Source organism: Podarcis liolepis (genome assembly GCF_965112155.1).
Source record: "Podarcis liolepis genome assembly, chromosome: 16".
Classification (NCBI taxonomy): domain Eukaryota; kingdom Metazoa; phylum Chordata; class Lepidosauria; order Squamata; family Lacertidae; genus Podarcis; species Podarcis liolepis.
The window spans coordinates 35,244,549-35,267,180 of record NC_139567.1 but is presented as its reverse complement, the minus strand read 5'-3'; the positions used below and the strand labels follow the sequence as shown (position 1 = coordinate 35,267,180).

General features: G+C 45.7%; 2 protein-coding genes across 6 annotated transcripts in view; one reads left to right on the top strand and one right to left on the bottom strand.

Moving 5' to 3' along the window:
- GTF2IRD1 (GTF2I repeat domain containing 1) overlaps window positions 1-22,632 on the bottom strand; it is a 1,520,245-nt gene that overhangs the window by 146,838 nt on the left and 1,350,775 nt on the right. The window lies entirely within an intron of this gene.
- The window catches only part of CALN1 (calneuron 1), a 138,052-nt gene that overhangs the window by 110,858 nt on the left and 4,562 nt on the right, over window positions 1-22,632 (top strand). For all 5 annotated transcript variants that reach the window (XM_083479667.1, XM_083479668.1, XM_083479670.1 and 2 more), the window contains one exon: window positions 21,230-21,383. In XM_083479667.1, the coding sequence (XP_083335793.1) occupies window positions 21,230-21,383 (154 nt within the window). The remainder of the gene's footprint in view (window positions 1-21,229; window positions 21,384-22,632) is intronic.

Genomic DNA, 22,632 nt, shown 5'->3' with positions numbered 1-22,632 from the left:
GCATTTGCAAAATAACGCGCATAAAGTGCTGCCCTGGTATGGTAATTGTCACCTTGGGATAAAGCCCAGTTGAGTAGCTGTTACAATTAGATTTGTCACCTTACCAAATAAAATGTAATTGCAAGAGCCCAGCGGCTAGGCTTTCCTATACAAGACAGAATTGCATGGGGAGGAAAATCCTGTTAGTGAGAAGAGTTCTGAGGACCTGTGGGCTTCTAGCCATGATGGCTATGCTGTGACTCCGCAGTCAGAGGCAGCAAAGTTTCTGGGTACCACTTTCTGGAAAATGCAGGAGGGGAGATTGCTTTTGTGCCCAGGCCATTGGCCTAATCCAGCAGGCTCTTTTTATCTTCTTATAACATACTGGTCAGGATGCTAAACAGGAACCCTGTTATCTCTTTGCAAGAAGGTACACCAGGCTCCATCAGCCCAAGGCTACACAGTAGCTAAACTATGCAATGGTATAAGAGCTTCCACACACTATTTATAAAAACAGATATAGGTGGTGTGAGAACATATAGCCACTTTGCGGATGCTGGATTAGATTGGCCTTTCACCTGATCCAACAGGGCTCTTTATATGTTCTCTATTTAAAGAATGATGGGCTTTTTTATGTTTTACCATATTGGCCCGAATATAAGCCACACTTTCCCCCCCTCCAAATTCCGACCATGAAAAGTTAAAGTGTGGCTTATATTTATGACCTTACGCTGCTGGCAAAGCGGCGCGACTCCCTGCTTCTCCCCCCCCCCCAATAAGCAGCCCGGGAGCATGGGGCGATGACACACCACCTGCTCGCAACTCCCAAGTCTCCGCTGAGCCACCGGAAAGAAGGGGAAGGGAGGAAGGCTACTGGCAAAGAGGTGTGGCTCCCCCCCCCCCGAGCAGCCCAGGTATTGTCTTTTTTCTCTCCCCCCCACCCTCAATTTTAAAGGTGCAGCTTATTTGCAGGTGCGGCTTATATTCAGGCCAATACGGTATTTGCAACTCTTTGTCATGCATACTACAAGAGAACTTAAAACCAAAGACACACAAGCAAATACATTTTTTTCTTTGAGTAGGGAGATCAAATTTTTTAAAAATGAAGCATTTCCTCCTCTGCAGAGACCTCGAAGGCTCTCCCTCTAACTGACAATCATGCTTCCAGTACCAATCAGTTGATTGGTGGTTGCGGCAACCCCCTTTGCAAGTTGCCCAGTGTCAATCCCCTGGAATCATGGCAGCAGGTGATGGACAAGTGGGTGGGACTGTGGAGGTGGCCGGATCCAGTTCCTCACTTCTGATGTGTATTGGCACACCCACCCACGTGATTTCCCCAGCCAAAATACAAAAGGAAATTATCCATTATATTCAACTTCTATAATAACCTTCTCCATCTGAAATGTTTGTGGATCAAAATGAATTGATCTTGTCTCTAGAGGCAAAATAAATAGCACACGATGGGAAGCACTAATGTGAAGTGTCAGCAGACGCAAGATCATTAATTATATGCCCTGCATTTGGCCTATAAAAGGAGCATCTTTGCTCAGCTATTTTTATTTCCAAGCTGATTTAAATGTTATTTCAAAGCTGTGTAAATCTCCGTCTTCAGAATGGAAAGTGAACCAAAGTGGGCATTTTTCTGCTGCTGCTGCTGCCGCTGCTATAATTTCTGAGAAGTTGCCCATCGCCTCTTTTTAATCAAATTCAAACCCGCAAAAGATTGAGTTGTTATGTGCTGTGAGTAGTTCATTTTGAAAGAGGGGAGGATGGCTGACCACACAGGCAAGTGGACCATTTGTTTCCACTAGGGCTGAGTGCCTGATCTGACCAAATCTCCAAATGAATTGGGCCAATTCCGGGAAAATCCAGGCTTTCCCTGAGTCAACCGTACATAGCCCTAAATTGCCTTGGGCTATCTAGAGTGGCCTGAGCCAGTCAAGCGGTGGTGGTCAAGCAGAATCAGGCATCCTCTCCTTCCCCAATAGCCTCAGAGGCAAGAAGAACAAACAATTCGTACTGTATGGCTTTTTATTCAGTCATCTGGTTGCAAGACAAAGGATCCATGTCTCCATGCATAGGAGATGTTGGCTACTCTGAGTTCCTCCTCTTCCATCTCCCACAGCATCCTGGAAACCTACAGGAAGTCACAGGAGTCACATCCCTCTGTATTCTCTGGGTTTTCTTCCCCTTTTCTTTTTTATTGGTTTCCACATATTACATTACAATACAGATGTACCAAAGCCAACACCATTTCTTCCCCATCCCCTCATACATTTACATTTCCTCAATCCATCATATTATTCTTTTCTCCTTCCTCCAACTTCCCTCCGCCCCCACTCGATTTCCTCCACATTATACAATTTACAATAAACTTTGCATTCTACAATCTTCTCAAATCATCTATATATTCTCATTATCTTTCCTTACTAATTTTTCTTCCATCCAGTACTTCACATTTTAATCTAGGCATATTAGCATATCTTTTTTTGAGCACTATTTTGCCATATATTCATCAAAACATTTCCACTCTCTCTGCGTTCTCTGTTCTTGAAATCAGAGGGACCTTCTAGCCCTTGGACTAGGAGGGTCTCCCATACTCTCCAGGGAGGTCCCTGCTGCCTGCTCTCTAATTCCCCCCTCCTCATTCTCCACTACCTCATAACTCGGGATTTCCTCATTCAGCTGGACATCATCCCTGTCTCCCTCTGCTCCTGAAACTGCTGGAGATGGGGAGGGTGAAAATTCCCACTCCTCCTTCTCTTCTGAGAGGAGCCGATCAGACCGAGGGCTCATTTCCCATTCCTCCTCTTCAGTCCAGTCCCTGACAGGCAGGAAACAGTGGCAGGTGGGAAGAAGGGAGCCTGGTAGGCAGAAAGAAGAAAGTCAAGTGGGCAGAAAGAAGGAGACTTTGTGAAAAGGCTTAGGAGGAAGGAGAAGAGAAGGACTGGATCTAGACACATAAAAAAAAAATTCAGGAAAATGTGTTGGAAACCTCATAATGGGAAATCGTGTTTCCGAAAGACTGAACTCTACAGCGCCATCTGGTGTCACATTGTTATAACACATTTATAACACTCCCCCACTCCCCTAACGTATCTGAGTCCAATGACTTGCCTGCCTGATTGCATCTTCCAGGGAGGAGGGTATTTTTTTGGGGGGGTGATGCCTTTGGATGTGGGGTGTTCCTTTGCAAGTGGATTTTCTGAAGTGTAGGTGGGTTCCCACAAGGCAAGACACAGTGATAACAGCAAGAACCTTTATTGAACTAAGAGACCTGGACAACAGGGGCAAAGCAGCTGCTTATATAAATTTCTGAAGGCCTGGGCCACTCCCACTCCCAACGTGATTGGCTGTCTAAACTTCCAAGCTGCGGATCATGACTCAGAGTTTAAGGGCCAATGGTGGAGGCCCAATTCCTGAAATGTTCTGCGATTGGATATCATGTATCGAATCAGAACACGGGGGCTCAGAATCCTTAGTCCAGACTCAAGCTCAAGCAAACACAGACCACTGACAAAATAAAAAAAATCCTTCCAGTAGCACCTTAAAGACCAACTAAGTTAGTTCTTGGTATGAGCTTTCGTGTGCATGCACACTTCTTCAGATACACTAAAACAGAAGTTGCCAGATCCTTCTATATAGTGAGAAGGTTGGGAGGGGTATTACTCAGAAGGGTGGTGGGAATGGGAGATTGGCAGATAGCTGAGATGAGCCTGTTGACGACTCTTAACGACTGTAATAGGTCTTACAGGAAAAGGCAAGGGGTGAGAAGGTGAGAAATGGCTTAGTCATGTATAATGAGATAAGAATCCAATGTCTCTGTTCAGACCAGGTCTCTCCATGGTTTTAAGTTTAGTAATGAGTTGCAATTCAGCAGCTTCTCTATCTGTAAACAGACCACTGAAAACATAACATATTCCATCTCACCTTTCCTATCCATTGACTGCCCCTCTTTCCTTCCTGATGCCCTGAAGCAGCACCCTCCCCAACAATCGAATCCTCCGCTCCATGGTTACTGAGCAAATTATTCAATTGGGGAGGGGGGGAGGCAGTGTGTTTCTTTGCAAGCAGGGTGCTCCTTAGGGGACTCCTCCACTCACCTGCAGTACAATCCTTTGCAAGTCTGTGAGAATTGAAACCAACTGCACCCCAGTAGATGCAATGTCTCATACCCTCTTCTAACCATACACTGGATTGCAGCAAAAGAAAAATATTTCTATATTTGGAGCTGGAGGGCATTTGTCTTTCATCTCTGAAAGGGTTTATCAGCACTAGGAAATATTTCCTGCATTTTTGCACACCATACAATGCTATCTCTTTGTGTGTGTGTGTGATACATTAAAAATTAGGTAAAAATCAATTAGGTATTGCAATATGCGGTATATGGGTGTCTCTGTGGCCTAAACCACTGAACTTCTTGAGCTTACTGATCGGAAGCTTGGCAGTTTGAATCCGCACGCCGGGGTGAGCTCCCATTGCTCTGTCCCGGCTTCTGCCAACCTAGCAATTGAAAAGCACATCAGTGCAAGTAGATAAATAGGTACCACAGTGGCAGGAAGGTAAACGGCGTTTCCATGCACTCTGGTTTCCATCACGGTGTTCCATTGCACCAGAAGCGGTTTAGTCATGCTAGCAACCTGACCTGGAAAGCTGTCTGTGGACAAACACCAGCTCCTTCGGCTTGAAAGCGAGATGAGCGCCGCACCCCATAATCACCTTTGACTGGACTTAATCGTCCAGGGTTCCTTTACCTTTCACATTATGACCCCATGCATATTTATTCAGCTCAGAAGCAGTCTTCTATTTAGTGAGATATCTCCTGTTGTTCACCGTCTTAAAAAGATGTTAAGAAATGGCTTCTGCCGGAAGTTTACTCTACTAACAAACCTCAGATCTGAAGTGGTGGTGGTGAGTGTTATTTTATTTGTGCCATCTGTACCATTTAGAAGGCAATAGCGTATCATGTTGGATTTTTGCGTGACATATACATGAAGTACAGTGCAGAAAAAAGCCTTGGGGCAATGAAGACTAGTGTAGTAAATATGCTTGTTTTCCCACTATGGAATAGTGTTGTAGTTAGAATGCTTGGACTAGAACCTGGGAGACCAGGGTTCAAATCACTGCTCAGCCATGAAACTCAATGGGTGACCTTGGGCCAGTCCCTGTCTCCAAACCTAATCTACCTCACAAGGTTGTTTTGAGGATAAAATAGGAGGAATAGAACCATATATGCTGCCTTCAGCTCCTTAGAAGAAAGTGGGAATATACCGTATTTTTCGCCCCATAGGACGCACTTTTCCCCCTCCAAAAATGAAGGGGAAATCTGGGTGCGTCCTATGGGGCGAATGCAGGCTTTCGCTGAAGCCTGGAGAGCGAGAGGGGTCGGTACGCACCGACCCCTCTCGCTCTCCAGGCTTCAGGAAGCTCTGCACAACCCTCGGGAGACCGGCTCCGAGGGTTGCGCAGAGCTGCCTGCAGGCCCCGGCTCAGCACAGCTCTGCACGGCCATCGGGAGCAGGGCGCTAAGTCCCGCCCCGCTCCGGATGGCGGCGCAGAGCTGCCTGCAGTCCCGGGATCAGCGCAGCTCTGCGCAGCCACCGGGAGCCGGGGGCGAAGCCCCGGCCCGCTCCCGATGGCGGCGCAGAGCTGCCTGCCGTCCCGGGACTGCAGGCAGATCTGCGCCGCCATCCGGAGCGGGGCGCTAAGTCCCGCCCCACTCCAGATGGCGACGCAGAGCTGCCTGCAGTCCCGGGATCAGCGCACTTCTCCCCATCGCCAGCCCCACAAGCTTGGGGGACAGCGGGGAGGCAGAGCGTGCCTTCCCACTGTTCCCCGACCTGGTTCTTCCAGCCCCGCACCTGGGGGGGAAATAAAAAAATTTTTATTTATTTCCCCCCAAAAAAACTAGGTGCGTCCTATGGGCCGGAGCGTCCTATGGGGCGCAAAATACGGTAAATGTGAGAAATGAATAACAAAGATTAATGTAGAGCTGAATTACTAATATGAAGTAGACACTGCTAGGAGAGTAATTGCTGTTTGAGATCTATAAACATATTTGAGAAATAACATTTGCATGGAAATTTCCAGTTCTTTGAGAAGCCATGAGTGCTAAATGGTGCCTTTTATAATTTCTTAGTTGATTTCCAATTAAAACTTGCAAGTTTTCTCCGTTGGGAATTTCTCACGCGTCTGGACTAGAAAGTGAAGACTTTGCAAGATTATGTGTTCCCTTTGATTTGGAGTAAATCCAATTTCAGCATCCATTGAGATTTGAAATTTGGAGGCAGGGGGAGGGACATGCATGCAGGATTCTTAGATCCTGTAACTTCTAAGTCATCCCAACTGTTTTCTCCTTTTCATCTTATTTTTTTCTTATTATTTTAGTTTAACTCTATGAGGTTAATTGAATTGACATAAGATTAGCATACAGCCCATTCTCTACTGGGGCATTATCATGCTACAGAATTGGCTTAATAACATGCATCAAGGGGCTTGGGTTTCTATAAACCTGGTCCAATAAACCTTATCTTCCTGCTAGAATCCAGAAAGTTTAATACCAAGTAACCCATTCTATGGGACATGTGGGTTAAACCACAGAGCCTTGGACTTGCCGATCAGAAGGTCGTGGTTCGAATCCCCGCGACGGGGTGAGCTCCTGTTGCTCGGTTCCTGCTCCTGCCAACCTAGCAGTTCGAAATCACATCAAAGTGCAAGTAGATAAATAGGTACCGCTCTGGCGGGAAGGTAAACGGCGTTTCTGTGTGCTGCTCTGGTTCGCCAGAAGCAGCTTCGTCATCCTGGCCACATGACCCGGAAGCTGTATGCCGGCTCCCTCGGCCTATAGAGCGAGATGAGCGCCGCAACCCCTGAGCCGGTTACGACTGGACCTAATGGTCAGGGGTCCCTTTACCTTAACCCATTCTATTCTGGGAAGATGTTTGCAGCTAATATTACAGTTGTCCATGCACTGACAATCTCAAGACTGGATTACTGCAATGGGCTTAGTTGGTACAGGACATAGTGGTTAGTTTGCTTGTGACTACTACTGCCATCACATATCACTTTACTTGGAGGATGCTCACTGGCTGCCAATTTGCTACTGAGTCAGGTTCAAGGTGTTACTACTCACATATAAGGATATACACAGCCCAGGACCAGATTGCTCGAACTACTGCTTTATTCCTTATACTGTATTTTCCCATGTATAAAGCGCACCCATGTATAAGATAGGGCTGCCATGTTTTGAAAAGCAAAAAACTGGGCGCTATGACGACTCTCATTTTAAATACTCCTACTATATGGAGGCTATACAGTAGAAGCTGTGATACATTGCTGAGGGGGCAGGAGAAGAGAAGAGGGAAGCAAGTCTTCATCCACCAGTTATGTCAATATCTCATCCAGAAAGTATAGGCACAGACATAGGCAAATTTGAAAAATCCACCTGGAAAGAATTTTTACCCCTGAAAAAGAGGATGAGCACATCACCCTATAATCGCCTTTGGCTGGACTAGAAGATGCCCTAGAAGATTGTGTTGTTGTTTTTACTTTTACTATGCATTTTGTGGTTTTATATTTTGATTTTATTCTGTGAACTGACCTGAGACCCCCGGGTTTAGGGTGGTATATAAATTCAATAAATACATACATACATACGTGTGTGTGTGTGTGTGTGTGTGTGTGTGTGTGTGTGTGTGTGTAATATTTTTGAACCCAAAATTAAGAAATCAATATTTTAAATATCAAACAGAACAACTTTGAACTTTTTTTGGGGGGGGAGAGGTCGCCTAAAGTTGTTGAGTTTTTTGCAGAGGTCGCCCAAAGTTAGGGTTGCCAAAGCCCGAACCCCTGTGTATTCACCATCTCTGTAAAGGACATCCCCCAATTTTTGACTAAAGAAATTATCAAAAATGTTCTCTTATATGCAGAAAAATATAAATACCCAGCTGGTCACTGTGATTCTCCCAAAGCTCAGAAGCCTGCTCTGAAGTCACTCAGCCTCTTCCTGATATACATGTGTGGTGCATGCTGCATTTCTGCTTGAGGAGAAATGGGAATGGGTTTCCCCACACCCCCAGTGTCAGTGCCATTCCTCTCTTACCTGCATTTTCAGCAAAGCAACAGCTTCCATCCAGATCTCAAGAGATCTCATGCACTCTTGTGAGGTTTTGGCAAGATCTCATGACATCCCTCTGGAAACCAGCGCCTCTGCCAGGGCTGTTTCTCCACTGGCAGTGTAGGTGGGAGCAATGGAATAATAATAACAAATAAATAAATAAATAAATAAATAAATAAATAAATAAATAAATAAATAAATAAATATACCTCGCCCTCCTTGGCCAAAACCAGGATCAGAGCGGCTAACATCAAATATATAACATACAGTCATACCTCATGTTACGTCCGCTTCATGTTATGTTCCTTCAAGATACATCCTGTGGTGACCTGGAAGTACCGGAAAGGGTTACTTCCGGGTTTCGCCGCTCGCGCATGTGCAGAAGCGCAAAATGACATTACACACATACGCAAAAGCGACAAATTGCAACCCGCGCATGCGCAGACGCGCCACTGCAGGTTGCATTCTTTTCATGTTGCAAACAGGCCTCCGGAACGGATCCCGTTTGCAACCAGAGGTACCACTGTATTGAGATAAAATCAGGCAATCAATTAAAATCCATACTAAAATAAAATCAGTATCAAAGTGAAATCCAGTCAGATGGCAACCCGCAGATTAGGGTTAGGGACCTTAAATGCTCACCGGCTTAACTGTTTGTACTGATTTTATATGAGCCTGTGAGAAAAGTTGGGGGGCCAAATTCGTACAAGTTCTTATAAGGAGAGAGGGGGAGTCAGACTGGACCCCGGCGGAAGAGGAGAGGAAGGTTCCACACCTAAGGCTCCTGCAGCTCAAGGCAGACGCTTCACCTCACCTCCTCAGTGGGTTGATTCTGCTGATCTTACATGGGACAGAAGAGTAAAAATCAGCATTCGACTGAAGCAAAATTTCTGGGGAACTTCTGAGCAGGAGCCTTAAAAGTGTCGTTTCTTGGTTTTGTAGGTGATTTCCCAGAGGGTCACAGGACACCAGGGATTAAGTTCTGGAGCATAATACACCTGCCAGGGCTTTAACTGCGTTGATACGTGGTCTTGTCTGCCTTTGGGGTCCTCTGCCGTGCCTTTTATAACCTGAGTGAAACGTCACTCAGCTGATTCAGGTTGCTGATGTCAAAACTAATCAAAATTCTCCCGATTTCATAGCAGTGTGTTTGCATGCAATACATAGCGCTGCTTCCCATCACGGCGTCTCCTCTCTAAATCCTTCTCTCGCTTGCAATGGTTATTCTTTTTTAAAGAAAACAAGCAAGCCAAGCACACCTGCATTAGGGCTCCATTTGTGTGTGCTATGCTGTCAACTCCTCCCCCCCCCAAAAAAAAATGGTGTTTGAATTTTCTAAGGATGCCTCATTCTTGCTTCAGGTAGCCCTCCCTTCTCTGCAGCAGCACCCGGCATAGTAATGAGGCGGTTACCATGGAAATATGAGCATGACTTGTTCTGCCGTGTAGCTCTTCTGATTTTTATGAACTTCTTTCCAGCTTCTGGAAAGCTTCCTGTGGAATGTGTGCGATAGCCCCGGAGATGAGAGCACTGCAATGCAAAGTGAAATCTCTCTCTCTCACACGCACACACATAAACACACATATGCACTCCATTATTATTTCAATGAGGCTATTTTAAGGACAGCAAAAGGGGGTTGGGGTTGGAAATGAATTGACTACAGGAATTGTTTTAGTTAGGAACACAGGAAAAATAGGAACCTGCCTTACGCCAGACCCATTAATACACCTAGCTCTGTATTATCTCTACTGATTAGCAATGGCTCCCCAGGGTTTAAGGGGAGAGCTGGAGATAGACCGGAGCTGGGGAGAGATGGAGATGGACTTTTGCTTGCAAGCCAGAAGCTCTACCACTGAGTTGCAGTCTCTTCCCCCACCCCCCGCAAAACCCCCCAGCCAAGACCAATGTATTCCCTTCCCCAGTACAGTGGTACCTCAGGTTAAGAACTTAATTCGTTCTGGAGGTCCGTTCTTAACCTGAAACTGTTCTTAACCTAAGGTACCACTTTAGCTAATGGGGCCTCCCACTGCTGCCGCCACACGATTTCTGTTCTCAACCTGAAGCAAAGTTCTTAACCCGAGGTACTATTTCTGGGTTAGCAGAGTCTGTAACCTGAAGCGTCTGTAACCTGTAGCGTCTGTAACGTGAGGTATCACTGTATGCCTGAATGAACGTCTCCACCCCCATCGTTCTGCCCGGACACTGAGGACCAGCTCCGAGGGCCTTCTGGCAGTTGCTTCCCTGTGAGAAGTAAGGTTACAGGGAACAGACGGAGGGCCTTCTTGGTAGTGGCACCCACCCTATGGAACGCCCTCCAATCAGATGTCAAGGAAATAAACAACTACCTGACTTTTAAAAGACATCTGAAGGCAGTCCTGTTTAGGGAAGTTTTAAGTGTTTTATGTTTTATTGTGCTTTTAATTCTGTTGGGAGCCTCCCAGAGTGGCTGGGGAAACCCGATGGGAGGGGGTATAAATAATAAATTATTATTATTATTATTATTATTATTATTATTATTCCCCATCCATATCTTGTAAATGAGGAAGCTGACTTATACTGAGTCAGTCCATTGGTCCAACTAGTTCAGTATTGTCCACACTGGCTGATAGACAGGAAACATTCCCAGTCCTAAGTAGAGAATCTGGGACCTTCTGTGAGCAAGAACCACCAGCACTTAATACTTTTGTCTGAGTTTTTCTTTTCTTCCATAAAAAGAAATCTAGATTTGGAAGGGACCTCAAAGATCATGTAGTTCAATCTCTCTTAGTAAAGGATCTGCAAGGCAGGATGTAGATTCCCTGACAGATGCTTAAAAAATGCTTAGGATTGCAGCGTAAGGCTGCCCAGTCTTGACCAACTTACCTGGGAGTAAGCTCCATTGAATACAGTGGGACTTCTTTCTGAGTAGACACTGTAAGACTCCATTTACAGCAAATGACTCAACACTCCCCGTGTTTCCTAAAAACAAATAAATGGCTCGCTGTAGAAGCATGTAGTTAAAGAATTTAAAGAGGATTGGCTACATCTTCCTCCAAAATTATAAGAAAGGCTTCATATGCCAGCTTCACTATTTCCTTCTGTCAGAGTTGCTTCTAGATCCTAGCTCACAGAGGATCACGCTAGCCAGCGATCATTAAATAAAAGTCTTTATTGAGTTACAGTTTCCATTCTCAAGCTGCTGCGTGCAACTCTACGTCTTATGCTTAGATCGGCGTAGCTCCGTCTGAGTCTCCGCCCCTTGTGCACCAACTTAATATCCTAGCCCTGCTCCACCTTTTCCGCCTGACTGTTCTTCTCTGGGTCCCTCTGCCCCCCGGGGTCTCTTCCGGGATTCTTCTGACGCTGACCCCCCGGACCCTCCTGTCTCCTTGCGCCGGGCTTTAGGACCTGGCTCCCTTTCCGGGCTGCCTACTGCGTCACCTTCCTGTGTATTTGAACTTGGCGCGCGCGCCCAACCTTCCACCTTCCGTCTAACCGTCTCTTCGCTCCCCGATGGAGGTGTGGCCACTCCTGACTCGTGCCCTCCCTCCTGTTGTGAGCTGCCAGCGCTTGATCCCTGGCGCCCTTCCTCTTCCCTGCTCTCTGGCGGTGACGCTGGTCCCGATTTCCAACTGCTCCCCTCTGAGTCCCCTCTGGCTCTATCTTCCTGGGGTGTCCCCCTAGTCTCCCCCCTTGCCCTGGCTACTGGTGCTCCTTTCTGTGAATCTTCTGATTCACTGGAAAGACTCGGAGATCTCGGGTCGTCGTCATCACTCATCTTTTCTTCTGCCTCCTCCCCCTCGCTCTCTGTTTCCTCCCTAGCCCTCGCCTCTGCTCCTGAACCCCTGACACCTTCATTTAGTGCAGGTATTTTTCTCTCCAGTAGAAACAGGACTTTGTTTTTGCACCTACACACTCACACACTTTTAATTGTTCTCCGAGACATGGAGGGGAGGAAAAAGGAAAACCTGGACATTTCAGGAGCAAATCAGAAACCAGGATGGCTTCTGTAATTTTGGGACTGTCTCTCGAAAACAGGACACATCTTTCTTTACAACACTCCTGTGAGGTAGGTTCAACAGAGAGGTTGCAGTTGGCTCAAGGTGACTGTATATGAAATACAGTGGTACCTCGGGTTACATACGCTTCAGGTTGCAGACTCCGCTAACCCAGAAATAGTACCTCAGATTAAGAACTTTGCTTCAGGATGAGAACAGAAATTGTGCGCCAGTGGCGCGGCAGCAGCAGGAGGCCCCATTGGCTAAAGTGGTGCTTCAGGTTAAGAACAGTTTCAGGTTAAGAACAGACCTCCAGAACGAATTAATACTTAACCCGAGGTACCACTGTATGTAGAATCGGATGCCCTATTTTCATCAGAGAAATGTTGGATTGCCTGCAAAATACCTGGTCAGCAAGAACAAAATGGGCCATCACCGGGCCACAGGAATTATAGCAATTGTTCCTCTACATTCCAGGAGCAATTGTGTGTTTGTACATATTTTGTTTCGTGTACCATAAATAGTGTGCATTTGCAATGTCCCCAAAGCCAATGGCTTCTCCTGGGCAATATTGAACTCTCAGTTGTTGAAACGCTTATGTTTTTGTTATATTGATTTCCAAGCTAAGTGAGTTGGCCAACTGAGGATGGAAAAAAAAAAAGTATTCCAGTCTACTGGGCCTGCGACCTTAAATCGCTTCAATTAATGTCTGTCTGAGCATTGGAGTATGCGCTGGCTGGGACTCCCTATGGCCCTGAACAAAGCCCAGCAACAAAATGTTCTGTTGGTCTGCGGCTTTGGGGATTTCGCTTGCCAATGCAAATTGCTCAGCATCTCATCCTAGGTCCCTGTGTTTGGGAAGGAAAGGTTCGTTTACAATGATATTTTTGGTCTCCTGGCTGCTTTGCTTTTGATTGCTGAATAATCTTTGCAGTCTGAAAGAGTCCTTCAGTCGTACTCCGATGACGATGGGGGGGGGGGACAGAGAAGATGAAATAGCTTTTCCTCCTTATGGATGGAGGGGAAGCTGCCTTGATATGTACATCCCCCCCCTTTCTATTAGAACAGGAAAAATGCTTGGGAGGGTAGTTTTGTTTTTTGATTGAGAGTTTCTATAGGGAATTGGGGGTAAAGGTAAAGGTAAAGGGACCCCTAACCATTAGCTCCAGTCATGACTGACTCTGGGGTTGCGGCGCTCATCTCGTTTTATTGGCCGAGGGAACCGGTGTACAATGTCCGGGTCATGTGGCCAGCATGACTGAGGCGCTTCTGGCGAACCAGAGCAGCGCACGGAAACGCCGTTTACCTTCCCGCCGTTTACCTTCCCTATTTATCTACTTGCACTTTGACGTGCTTTCGAACTGCTAGGTTGGCAGGAGCTGGGACCGAGCAATGGGAGCTCACCCCGTCGTGGGGATTCAAACCGCCGACCTTCTGATCGGCAAGTCCTAGGCTCTGTGGTTTAACCCACAGCGTCGCCCACATCCCAATTGGGGGTAGGGGTGTATTTAATTTATACAAAGTAACCTTACAGGTATAAGGTTGATATCTGTCTTTCAATTAAAGATGAAGGTGTGTGACAATGACCAGGGGCATAGCTAGCTGCTCTGGCACCTGGAGCTGTGGGGGCAGTGGGGTGATCCACCCATGGGGGTGCTACTGTGATCCGCCCAGGAGGCAGCACAGTGAGCTGCCCACAGAGTCTGCCTGGCGGACGCAAGCCCCACACTGCCGTAAGACCATTTCTCTGAAATCAACCCCACCTGTCAGTCAGCTGACATTACTGGGTGTTATCAGCTGATAAGCGAGCACAAAATTTAATCCTGCTGGGTGCTGGATTGCCAGCCGATAAGTGAAGAGTTCATTCCTGCTGACCTTGAAGCTGACCTTGTCAGGGTGTTCTCTGAACAATTCATCTGCCATTCATCAAATGCCCGGGTAAACAGGAATGTTTGAAAGCTCAGTGAAAAAGACACAGACAACTCACGGGGGGGGAGATTCCATAAATGGGGAACTGCCACTGAAAAGGCACTGCTATGATATGGGTCAATGCCAAGTGGGCAGCCCCCAGTTGTGGCATCACCAACTAGGGCTCAGCTCTCTATCATAGGGTATGAGATGGTTGATGTTGGAGAAGGTGCTCATTCAGGTCCTTGTGTTCCAAGCCATTTGGGGGTTTGTATGCTAGTACTAACACCTTGATGTAGTGTAACTCTACCTGGGCACCAAATGACAAAGCACTAATTTTAAAATAGTATATTAATAGAGTTCCAAACTATATTGAAGATAGGGATATTATATCAGCTGTAGAACATGTGCCTTGAAAGCAGAAGGTCCAAGTTTCAATACAGTGGTACCTCGGATTAAGTACTTAATTCGTTCCGGAGGTCCGTTCTTAACCTGAAACTGTTCTTAACCTGAAACTGTTCTTAACCTGAAGCACCACTTTAGCTAACAGGGCCTCCTGCTGCCACCGCGCCGCCAGAGCACGATTTCTGTTCTCATCCTGAAGCAAAGTTCTTAACCCGAGGTAATATTTCTGGGTTAGTGGAGTCTGTAACCTGAAGCGTATGTAACCTGAAGCGTATGTAACCTGCGGTACCACTGTACTTGGCATCTCACACCAAAAGGATCTTGGGTAGCAAGCGTTGGCAAATACCTCTCCCTAAGACTTAGGTTTCTCAAACATGAATCCTAATATTGATGTAAAAGTTTTGATGTCTAAGTTTTCACAGTGTGTGTGTGTGTGTGTGTGTGTGTGTGTGTGCATGTGCGTGCAAGTGTGCTGTGCAGACTTTTGCTCCTTGTGGCAATATTTGTGCATTCCAAACTCCTGCCTGGCTCCCTGAACTGATTGGGCAGTCTTCATCCCATCTTGGAAAGGAGGTTATAAAACATCAGAACAAATGCAAAACTGCCAGAGCCAGGTCCCATTTCCACTATCAAATGAAAATGTCTAACTCAGCTATCAGTGCTAGAAAGCAGAAAGCGGTCGTCCAACCACACTGAAGCCATTTGTATGATTCATGGACATGTCCTCCCACCATAGTGAGAAACAGATGACGGTTATTATTTCTTTTTAATGTCATCTGTCACTCCCAGGAGAGAGAGAGATGAGCCTGTCTTATGCACCATTGAAGATGGCTCATATGAGAGCAGATCTTTCTGCAAGTCAACCACCAGGGGCTTGACCCATCTCTCCATTTCATGGCTAACAGTTTGCTCTCGTTACAGAACTTCACCTCTTGCAGATAGGCAGGTGCTAGGACCTTCTGGTATCCCTTTAGGGCAGAAGGGATCCCTTTTGTGTTTTCCTAGGGAGGGGCAGTCCTGCTATGTGTTCAGGGGGTAGACCATTTTCCCCTTGGTCAAAGTAAAGGGAGATCAGTATTCAACCCCAAGGAATGCATTGCTTGTCTTGCAACAATCATTTATTATTTCTGTGTCTTGGTTAACTTGCACAGCTTAAGCATGGCAGTAAACACAGAAAACTGCCATATACCAAGTCAGGCTGTTCGTTACTCCAGCTCAGTATTCTTGACATTGGCTGGCAGCACATCTCCAGGGATTCAGACAATCTGAACATGTGTAGAGGGCAACCAAGATGATCAAGGATCTGGAAAGCTGGCTTTGTTTAGCCTGGAAAAGAGGAGACTGAGAGGAGATAAGATAGCCATCTTTGTTGGAAATGTAAAGAGGTAGATGGTACATTTTATCACATGTGGTGGCAATGCAAAGTTATAAAGAATTTTTGGGAAATGATATATAATGAATTGGAAAAAAATGCTTAAAATAACTTTTGTTAAAAAGCCAGAAGCCTTTTTATTAGGAATAACAGGAAGGGAAATACCCCCAAATTATAAAAATCTATTTATGTATGCAGTCATGGCCGCATGAATATTGATAGCCCAATGCTGGAAAGAGGGGGAAATTCCCATGCAAAAAGACTGGCAAATTAAGTTGATGGAATATGCAGAGATGGCAAAATTAACAGGAAGACTCAGAAATCAGGAGAATAACAAATTTAAAAATGAATGGGAAATTTTTATTGCGTATATGTCAAAGCATTGTATACAAGTTGATACATCAGCAGGATTCTAAAAACATTTGCAGTATTATGATGATAGATAAGAATTATATATATACAGATGAAAAATAAGACTTGGACATGCTTGAAATAACCAAAAATAATGGAACCATGGAGATGATAGAGGGAAGTCACAGGACTGGAAAAATTCCACATTGTGATAGTGTATTGATGTTTATTTTATATGATGTTTGTTATGGAAAAAACTAATATTTTTTTATAAAAAATAAGATAGCCATCTTCAAATATCTGAAGGGCTGTCACATGGCAGAGGGAACAAGCTTGTTTTCTCCTGCTCTGGAGGGTAAGACTCAAAGTAATGACTTCAAGTTGCAAGAAAGGAAATTTTGGACTAAACATCAGGAAGAACTATCTGACAGGAGGAACTGCTGGACAGTAGAACGGACTCGCTCAGGAGGCTGTGGAATCTCCTTCCTTGAGGGTTTTTAAGCAGAGTTTGGATGGCCATTTGTCATGGGTGCTTTAGATGAGATTCCTGCTTGCAGGAATAGACTAGATGGCGCTTGGGGTCCCTTCCAACTCTCCAGTTCTGTGCTTCTATACGTCTATGACTTTCTCAGTCCTACCTGAAGATTAGGAGATGGGAGATGCCATGTGATAAAATTAGGGGACATATTCGGGCATGCAGGTATTTCCGATGAATTTCACTGGTAAATCGTGGAGGAACACAATCATCCATGTGTATACAGGGTGGTGACATGTCTAGTGACATCCACTGTTGTGTCGCATGCCACACCCACTGGTAGGAATTAAACTTAGTGTGGCATGGTGGTATATTGATTTTTTAAACAAAAAACTAAACACAGTTCTGTAATGCAACAGGTGTAAAAGGAATATTGTTAAATGAGAGGGGAAGTGCTGCCATTACAACCAGCAGAACTAACACAGCCATTCCCATTTTTGACTGCAGCATTAGTGTAACATATAAACTCAGCTCAGCAGCATAGCTATGGTTTATTAGCTTTAGCTGTGGTAAGGGGGACGTGGATGGCGCTGTGGGTTAAACCACAGAGCCTAGGGCTTGCCGATCGGAAGGTCAACGGTTTGAATACCCATGACGGGGTGAGCTCCCATTGCTCAGTTCCTGCTCCTGCCCACCTAGCAGTTCGAAAGCACGTCAAAGTGTGAGTAGATAAATAGGTACCGCTCTGGCGGGAAGGTAAACGGTGTTTCCGTGCGCTGCTCTGGTTCGCCAGAAGTGGCTTAGTCATGCTGGCCACATGACCCGGAAGCTGTACGCCGGCTCCCTCGGCCAATAAAGCGAGATAAGTGCCGCAACCCCAGAGTCGGCCACGACTGGACCTATGGTCAGGGGTCCCTTTACCCCTTTACCAGGGGTATATAAGCTTGGTTGCTCATTAACCATGGTTTGTGGTTGGTTTATAAACCACAGGTAATGTTAACCACAGCTTACTGTTGTGTGTGAACCCACAGTCATATTGCCATTTCAAAAGAAGTATCAGACTTTCAAGGGCAAGCTATACACTTAACGTAATGTATAGATTGCTGCTTGCAGAGTGGATGCCAGGATGTTCATTTAGTCTACAGTCAAGGTACCATCATTGAAAAGATCCTGGACCCTCTCAGGATGACCTTAAAAGCAGACATGGCTGTTTGCTGCTTGCAGTTCTAACCGGAATATTGTTTTTCTCTTCTTACTCATGACCTGCCAATTTTCATGCCATCAGCTGCTTTACCACAGAATACTAATCACCAACTGAGGAAGGTGGGGGGAAGCATTTTTCTGTAAGCAAGCAAGTTGGCTTGATTCCCCCCCCCACTGCTGCCCCCCCCCAAAGCACAACCCTGATTGTTAGGCAGTTTACTGACATGATGCTACTAAAAATAACAGCAAACAGTTGCAGTGCACAGTCCATCTTTAATCCTATGTCTTCCGTGATGCTCACCTGGCTGGCCTGTTGAGTTGTAAGCTAGGTAATTTGCAGCTTCATTTTTCTCTATTGTACTTCCTTCTAGAATGAATATAAAAGCAGTGTTACTCATGACAACCACCGTTCATAAAACGGAGTTGTGGGTTATTTTAAAATCCTGTGTTTGGCTACCTCTTGTGGGTATTTCAGGAACAGCTTGCTCATTCTTATTTTTTTCTCTGAAATACGCAGCCTTTACCAAGCAGCTGCACAGTTGCAGGATTTGACCTCTACGTTGCTTAAGATTGTGGGGTTTTTCTCTCTCTCCCCAGACTGAGGATCTGTAATACTCTTGCTTAATAGAATTTATAGAAAAAGGTTTTCTTGGGAAGCCACTGCAAATTCATAGAAAAATGTTTTCTTGGGGAAACCACTGCAAATTCTCAGTGAAAGGTGGTGGACTTTCCTTCATTGGAGGCTTTTAAACAGAGGTTGGGTGGCCATCTGTCAGGAGTTCTTTAACTGTGATTCTTCCATTGCAAGGGGTTGGACTAAATGAACATTAGGTTACTTTCCAACTCTATAATTCTATGCTTGTATAGTGTGCTTATAAGAAAAATTGCTCAGCTCAGGATGATGCCCCCCCCCGAACAAAGCAGCTAGAAACTGCCATTCTGATGAGAAAATTTGACTATACAGTGGTGCCTCGCAAGACGAAAATAATCCGTTCTGTGATTCTCTTCGTCTAGCGGTTTTTTCGTCTTGCGAAGCAAGCCCATTGAAGCATTAGCGGATTAGCGCTATTAGCGGCTTTTAGCAGCTTTTAGCGGCTTATCTGCTGATCGGATCAGCTGATAAGCGGCTTAGTGGCTTAGAAAAGGGGGGAGGGGGAAAAAACAGCAGGAACTCGCAAGACATTATCGTCTTGCGAAGCAAGCCCATAGGAAATTCGTTTTGCGAAGCACCTCCAAAACGGAAAACTCTTTCGTCTAGCGAGTTTTCCGTCTTGCGAGGCATTCGTCTTGCGGGGCACCACTGTATATATAACCCTACCAGACTGTAGTTCATAGTTGAGTGCAGAGTTAAATTATGGAACTTCCTCCCATAGCAGGCTGTATTATCACCAACTTAGATGGCGTTAGTAGATTAGACAAATTTATGGTTGAAAAGGCTATCTGTGGATGTTAGTCGTGTGCTTGGAGGCAGTAATGCTTCTCTATACCAATTACTTGAAAACAGCAGGAGGCAAAAGAGCTCTTGTGATCAGATCCTGCTTGCAGGCTTCCTATAGGTACATCTGGTTGGCCACTGCAAGAACAGGATGTTAGACTAGTTGGGCCATTGGCCCGATCCTGCAGGTTCTTCTTATGAATGAAAAAATTGCTCACATTTTTTAAATGTGTTTGATGATGCATACAAAAGGAAGAAGGTTCCAGGTCTACTCCCAGACATCTCCAGCTTGGGTTGGATGAGTTGGAAACATTTATGCTTGAGAATCTGCAAGAGATTTTGCCAGTTAAAGTGGGCTTTTCTGCACTAGATAGGCTTCAAGGGGGGTTGGGGTAGATGACAGCACCCCAGGGCCACCAAACACATTCTTTGTTTTAAGATTTCACCACCTTCCACAAGCACTGTGATTAGGGGGTTCTTGGTTAAGGTGAGAACATTCTACCCTAGCCCTGTGCATTGTGATCAGATTTGATACCTGTCCTGTGTTCTACCTAGGCGTTATTTTAATTAATAATTGCAACATATTTGAGACTGTCTGTCTGGCCTTCTGAAACAATGGTTTGAGCTGTAGATTGCTACAAAATAATTCAGGATAACCTGGTCCACTCTGTAGTGATTTGTAGTTGCTTGACCTGATCTGAACAGGGCAGGAATCATCCCAAATTGCCCTGATTGAATTCAGGATTTGACCAAATCCTGTGCACAGCCCTATGAGACCATGAACCATTGTCATGCCTCTCTCTTGCCTGAATGGAGGGTGGAGATGGAAAGGAGCATGTGTATAAACCTTTTCCTTTTGTGCAGTAACCTACATTCCAGTCATGTTAGAAGTGGGTCTTGAGACCCTCAAAATAAAATCCTAGCAGAATTGGTGAAGCAGCAAGGAATTTATTGAATACGAAACATTCTTGCAAAAGCAGGTGTCCAAAGGAGGCACTGAGCCTCTTGGGCTTGCTGATCAGAAAGTCGGCGGTTCGAATCCCCACAATGGGGTGAGCTCCCGTTGCTCGGTCCCAGCCCCTGCCAACCTAGCAGTTCAATAGCATGCCAGTGCAAGTAGATAAATAGGTACCACTCCGGCGGGAAGGTAAACCGTGTTTCCGTGCACTGCTCTGATTTCGGTGTTCCGCTGCACCAGAAGTAAATTAGCCATGCTGGCCACATGACCTGGAAAAACTGTCTGCAGACAAACATCAGCTCCCTCGGCTTGTAAAGCAAGATGAGCGCCACAACTCCAGAGTCGCCTGCAACTGGACTTAACAGTCAGGGGTCCTTTACCTTTACCTTTTAAGCTTATATTCCCTATACCTGGAGTGCAGGTTCCCTCCCTTGTCTCCCCATTGGCTGGGTACTGCAAGGTTTACAGTCTATCACAACTGCCTAATTATCCTATTAACATTTCCCTTATTTGATTCTTTATTTCTATGCATTTACATAGTGGCTTAAGTGACAGAGCCACATCCTGACCACTAACAGGTGTAAGCGAGTTCTATAGCTGCTGAAGCTTACAATAAACTGTCTTTCAGCCACAAACTGTCCCATTTATGAACATCCTAACCACAAGAAGTCAATATCTGAGTCAATCTGGACTGCTGACACTTGTCTACTTATTGCAACCACATTCTGACTACAAGCTCTAAATATCCCTAGTTGCCTGGACTGCTGACAGTTGACCAACTGTTTCATTTGTATGTGAGAAAGCAACACCCTCATTTCTCACAGTCATCAGAAAGTTGAGAGTCACATCCTTTATGCCACCGTTTGCCTGTTGCCTGCCTGTTATTGGCACGTAACTCCAGGAAGCCTGGCCACAAGATAACGTGGCCCTCAAACTTTGGCATGGATTTTTTTTTTGGGGGGGGGGAGTAGTTATTCTGATTCAAATATGAAAGGTAATGTGTAGTGTGTGAACGACAATTCAAACTAAGTTCTCATTGACTTCCCACAGTTTGACATGCAGCGGATAACTCTGGAGGAGCTGAAACATATACTGTACCATGCGTTCCAGGACCACTTAACAATGAAAGATATTGAAAACATCATCATCAACGAGGAAGAGAGCTTAAATGAGAACTCTGGCAACTGTCAAACAGAATTTGAAGGTGAGGTTCTCTTGCATATCTCAGGCAGAACAGTTTGTTCAGACCACTGACCAAGGCAACTTAAGTCAACTGTGTGGCAGTCTAAAGGTATTCTTGCATAGGGACATGCCCATCTACTGCCCCAGAAAAACCAGGAAGTCCTGTTTCCCTCCACAAGAACATGGCAGCCATTTTGGGTGACTTGCTCTTGCATGATTTCGAGCCAAGATCTCTCACTGCAATCTCGAGTTGAATTTTGGGTACACAATTTCACATGGGTCATGTGCTGGAGTGGGTCACAATTTCATGGGTCATGTGCTGGAGTGTCGACCCGGAAGGCGTCTTCCCAGATTTGGGCCACATTGTATTGGAGGGTACGTAGAGATGCACCCAGATTTCAGATCCTAAATTTCCAGGATTTGTTTCTGAAGTGAAGGTCCTGGACTCACATGGTTAAAGGCTTTGTAATTATGGGTTGCCTCCAACCCTAGTCATACTCAGAGTGGGCCCATTGAAATTAATGGACATGACTGCTACCGTAGGCCCATTAATTTCAGTGGGCCTACTCTGGGTTGTAACCAACTCAATTCCAAACAAAGTAATTAAAATGGATGGCTGGGCTACATTTTGTATGCTGCGTAATGTGTATCAATAATGATCAAATTGATAAGTACCGTACTTTTCCGTGTATTGGACGAGGTTTTTAGACTCAAAACTCATGTCTAAAAACTGGGGTCATCCAATACACGGATAGTGGCATTGGGGGGGGGGGAGGAGAAGAAGAAGAAGAAGAGTTTGGATTTGATTTCCCGCTTTATCACTACCCAAAGGAGTCTCAAAGCAGCTAACATTCTCCTTTTCCTTCCTCCCCCACGACAAACACTCTGTAAGGTGAGCGGGGCTGAGAGACTTCAGAGAAGTGTGACTGGCCCAAGGTCACTCAGCAGCTGCATGTGGAGGAGCGGAGACGTGAACCCGGTTCACCAGATTACGAGTCTATCGCTCTTAACCACTACACCACACTGACTGGTTGGCAGCTGAATGGCTTCCCCCAATGCTGCAGCAAGCAAGGAGCAATTTGGGGGCACTGGCTAGGGGCCCACAGCTTCTCACGATGCCGCTGTGCACAGGGTGCAATCTGGGAATTCTGGCTGGCAGCACACAGCTTCCCCTGATGCCGCAGCAAGCGGGGAGTGATATGGGGCGCTGACTGTCAGGAGGGCAACTTCCCCCAATCCCACTGTGCATGGGAAGCAGTCCCTGGATCGTT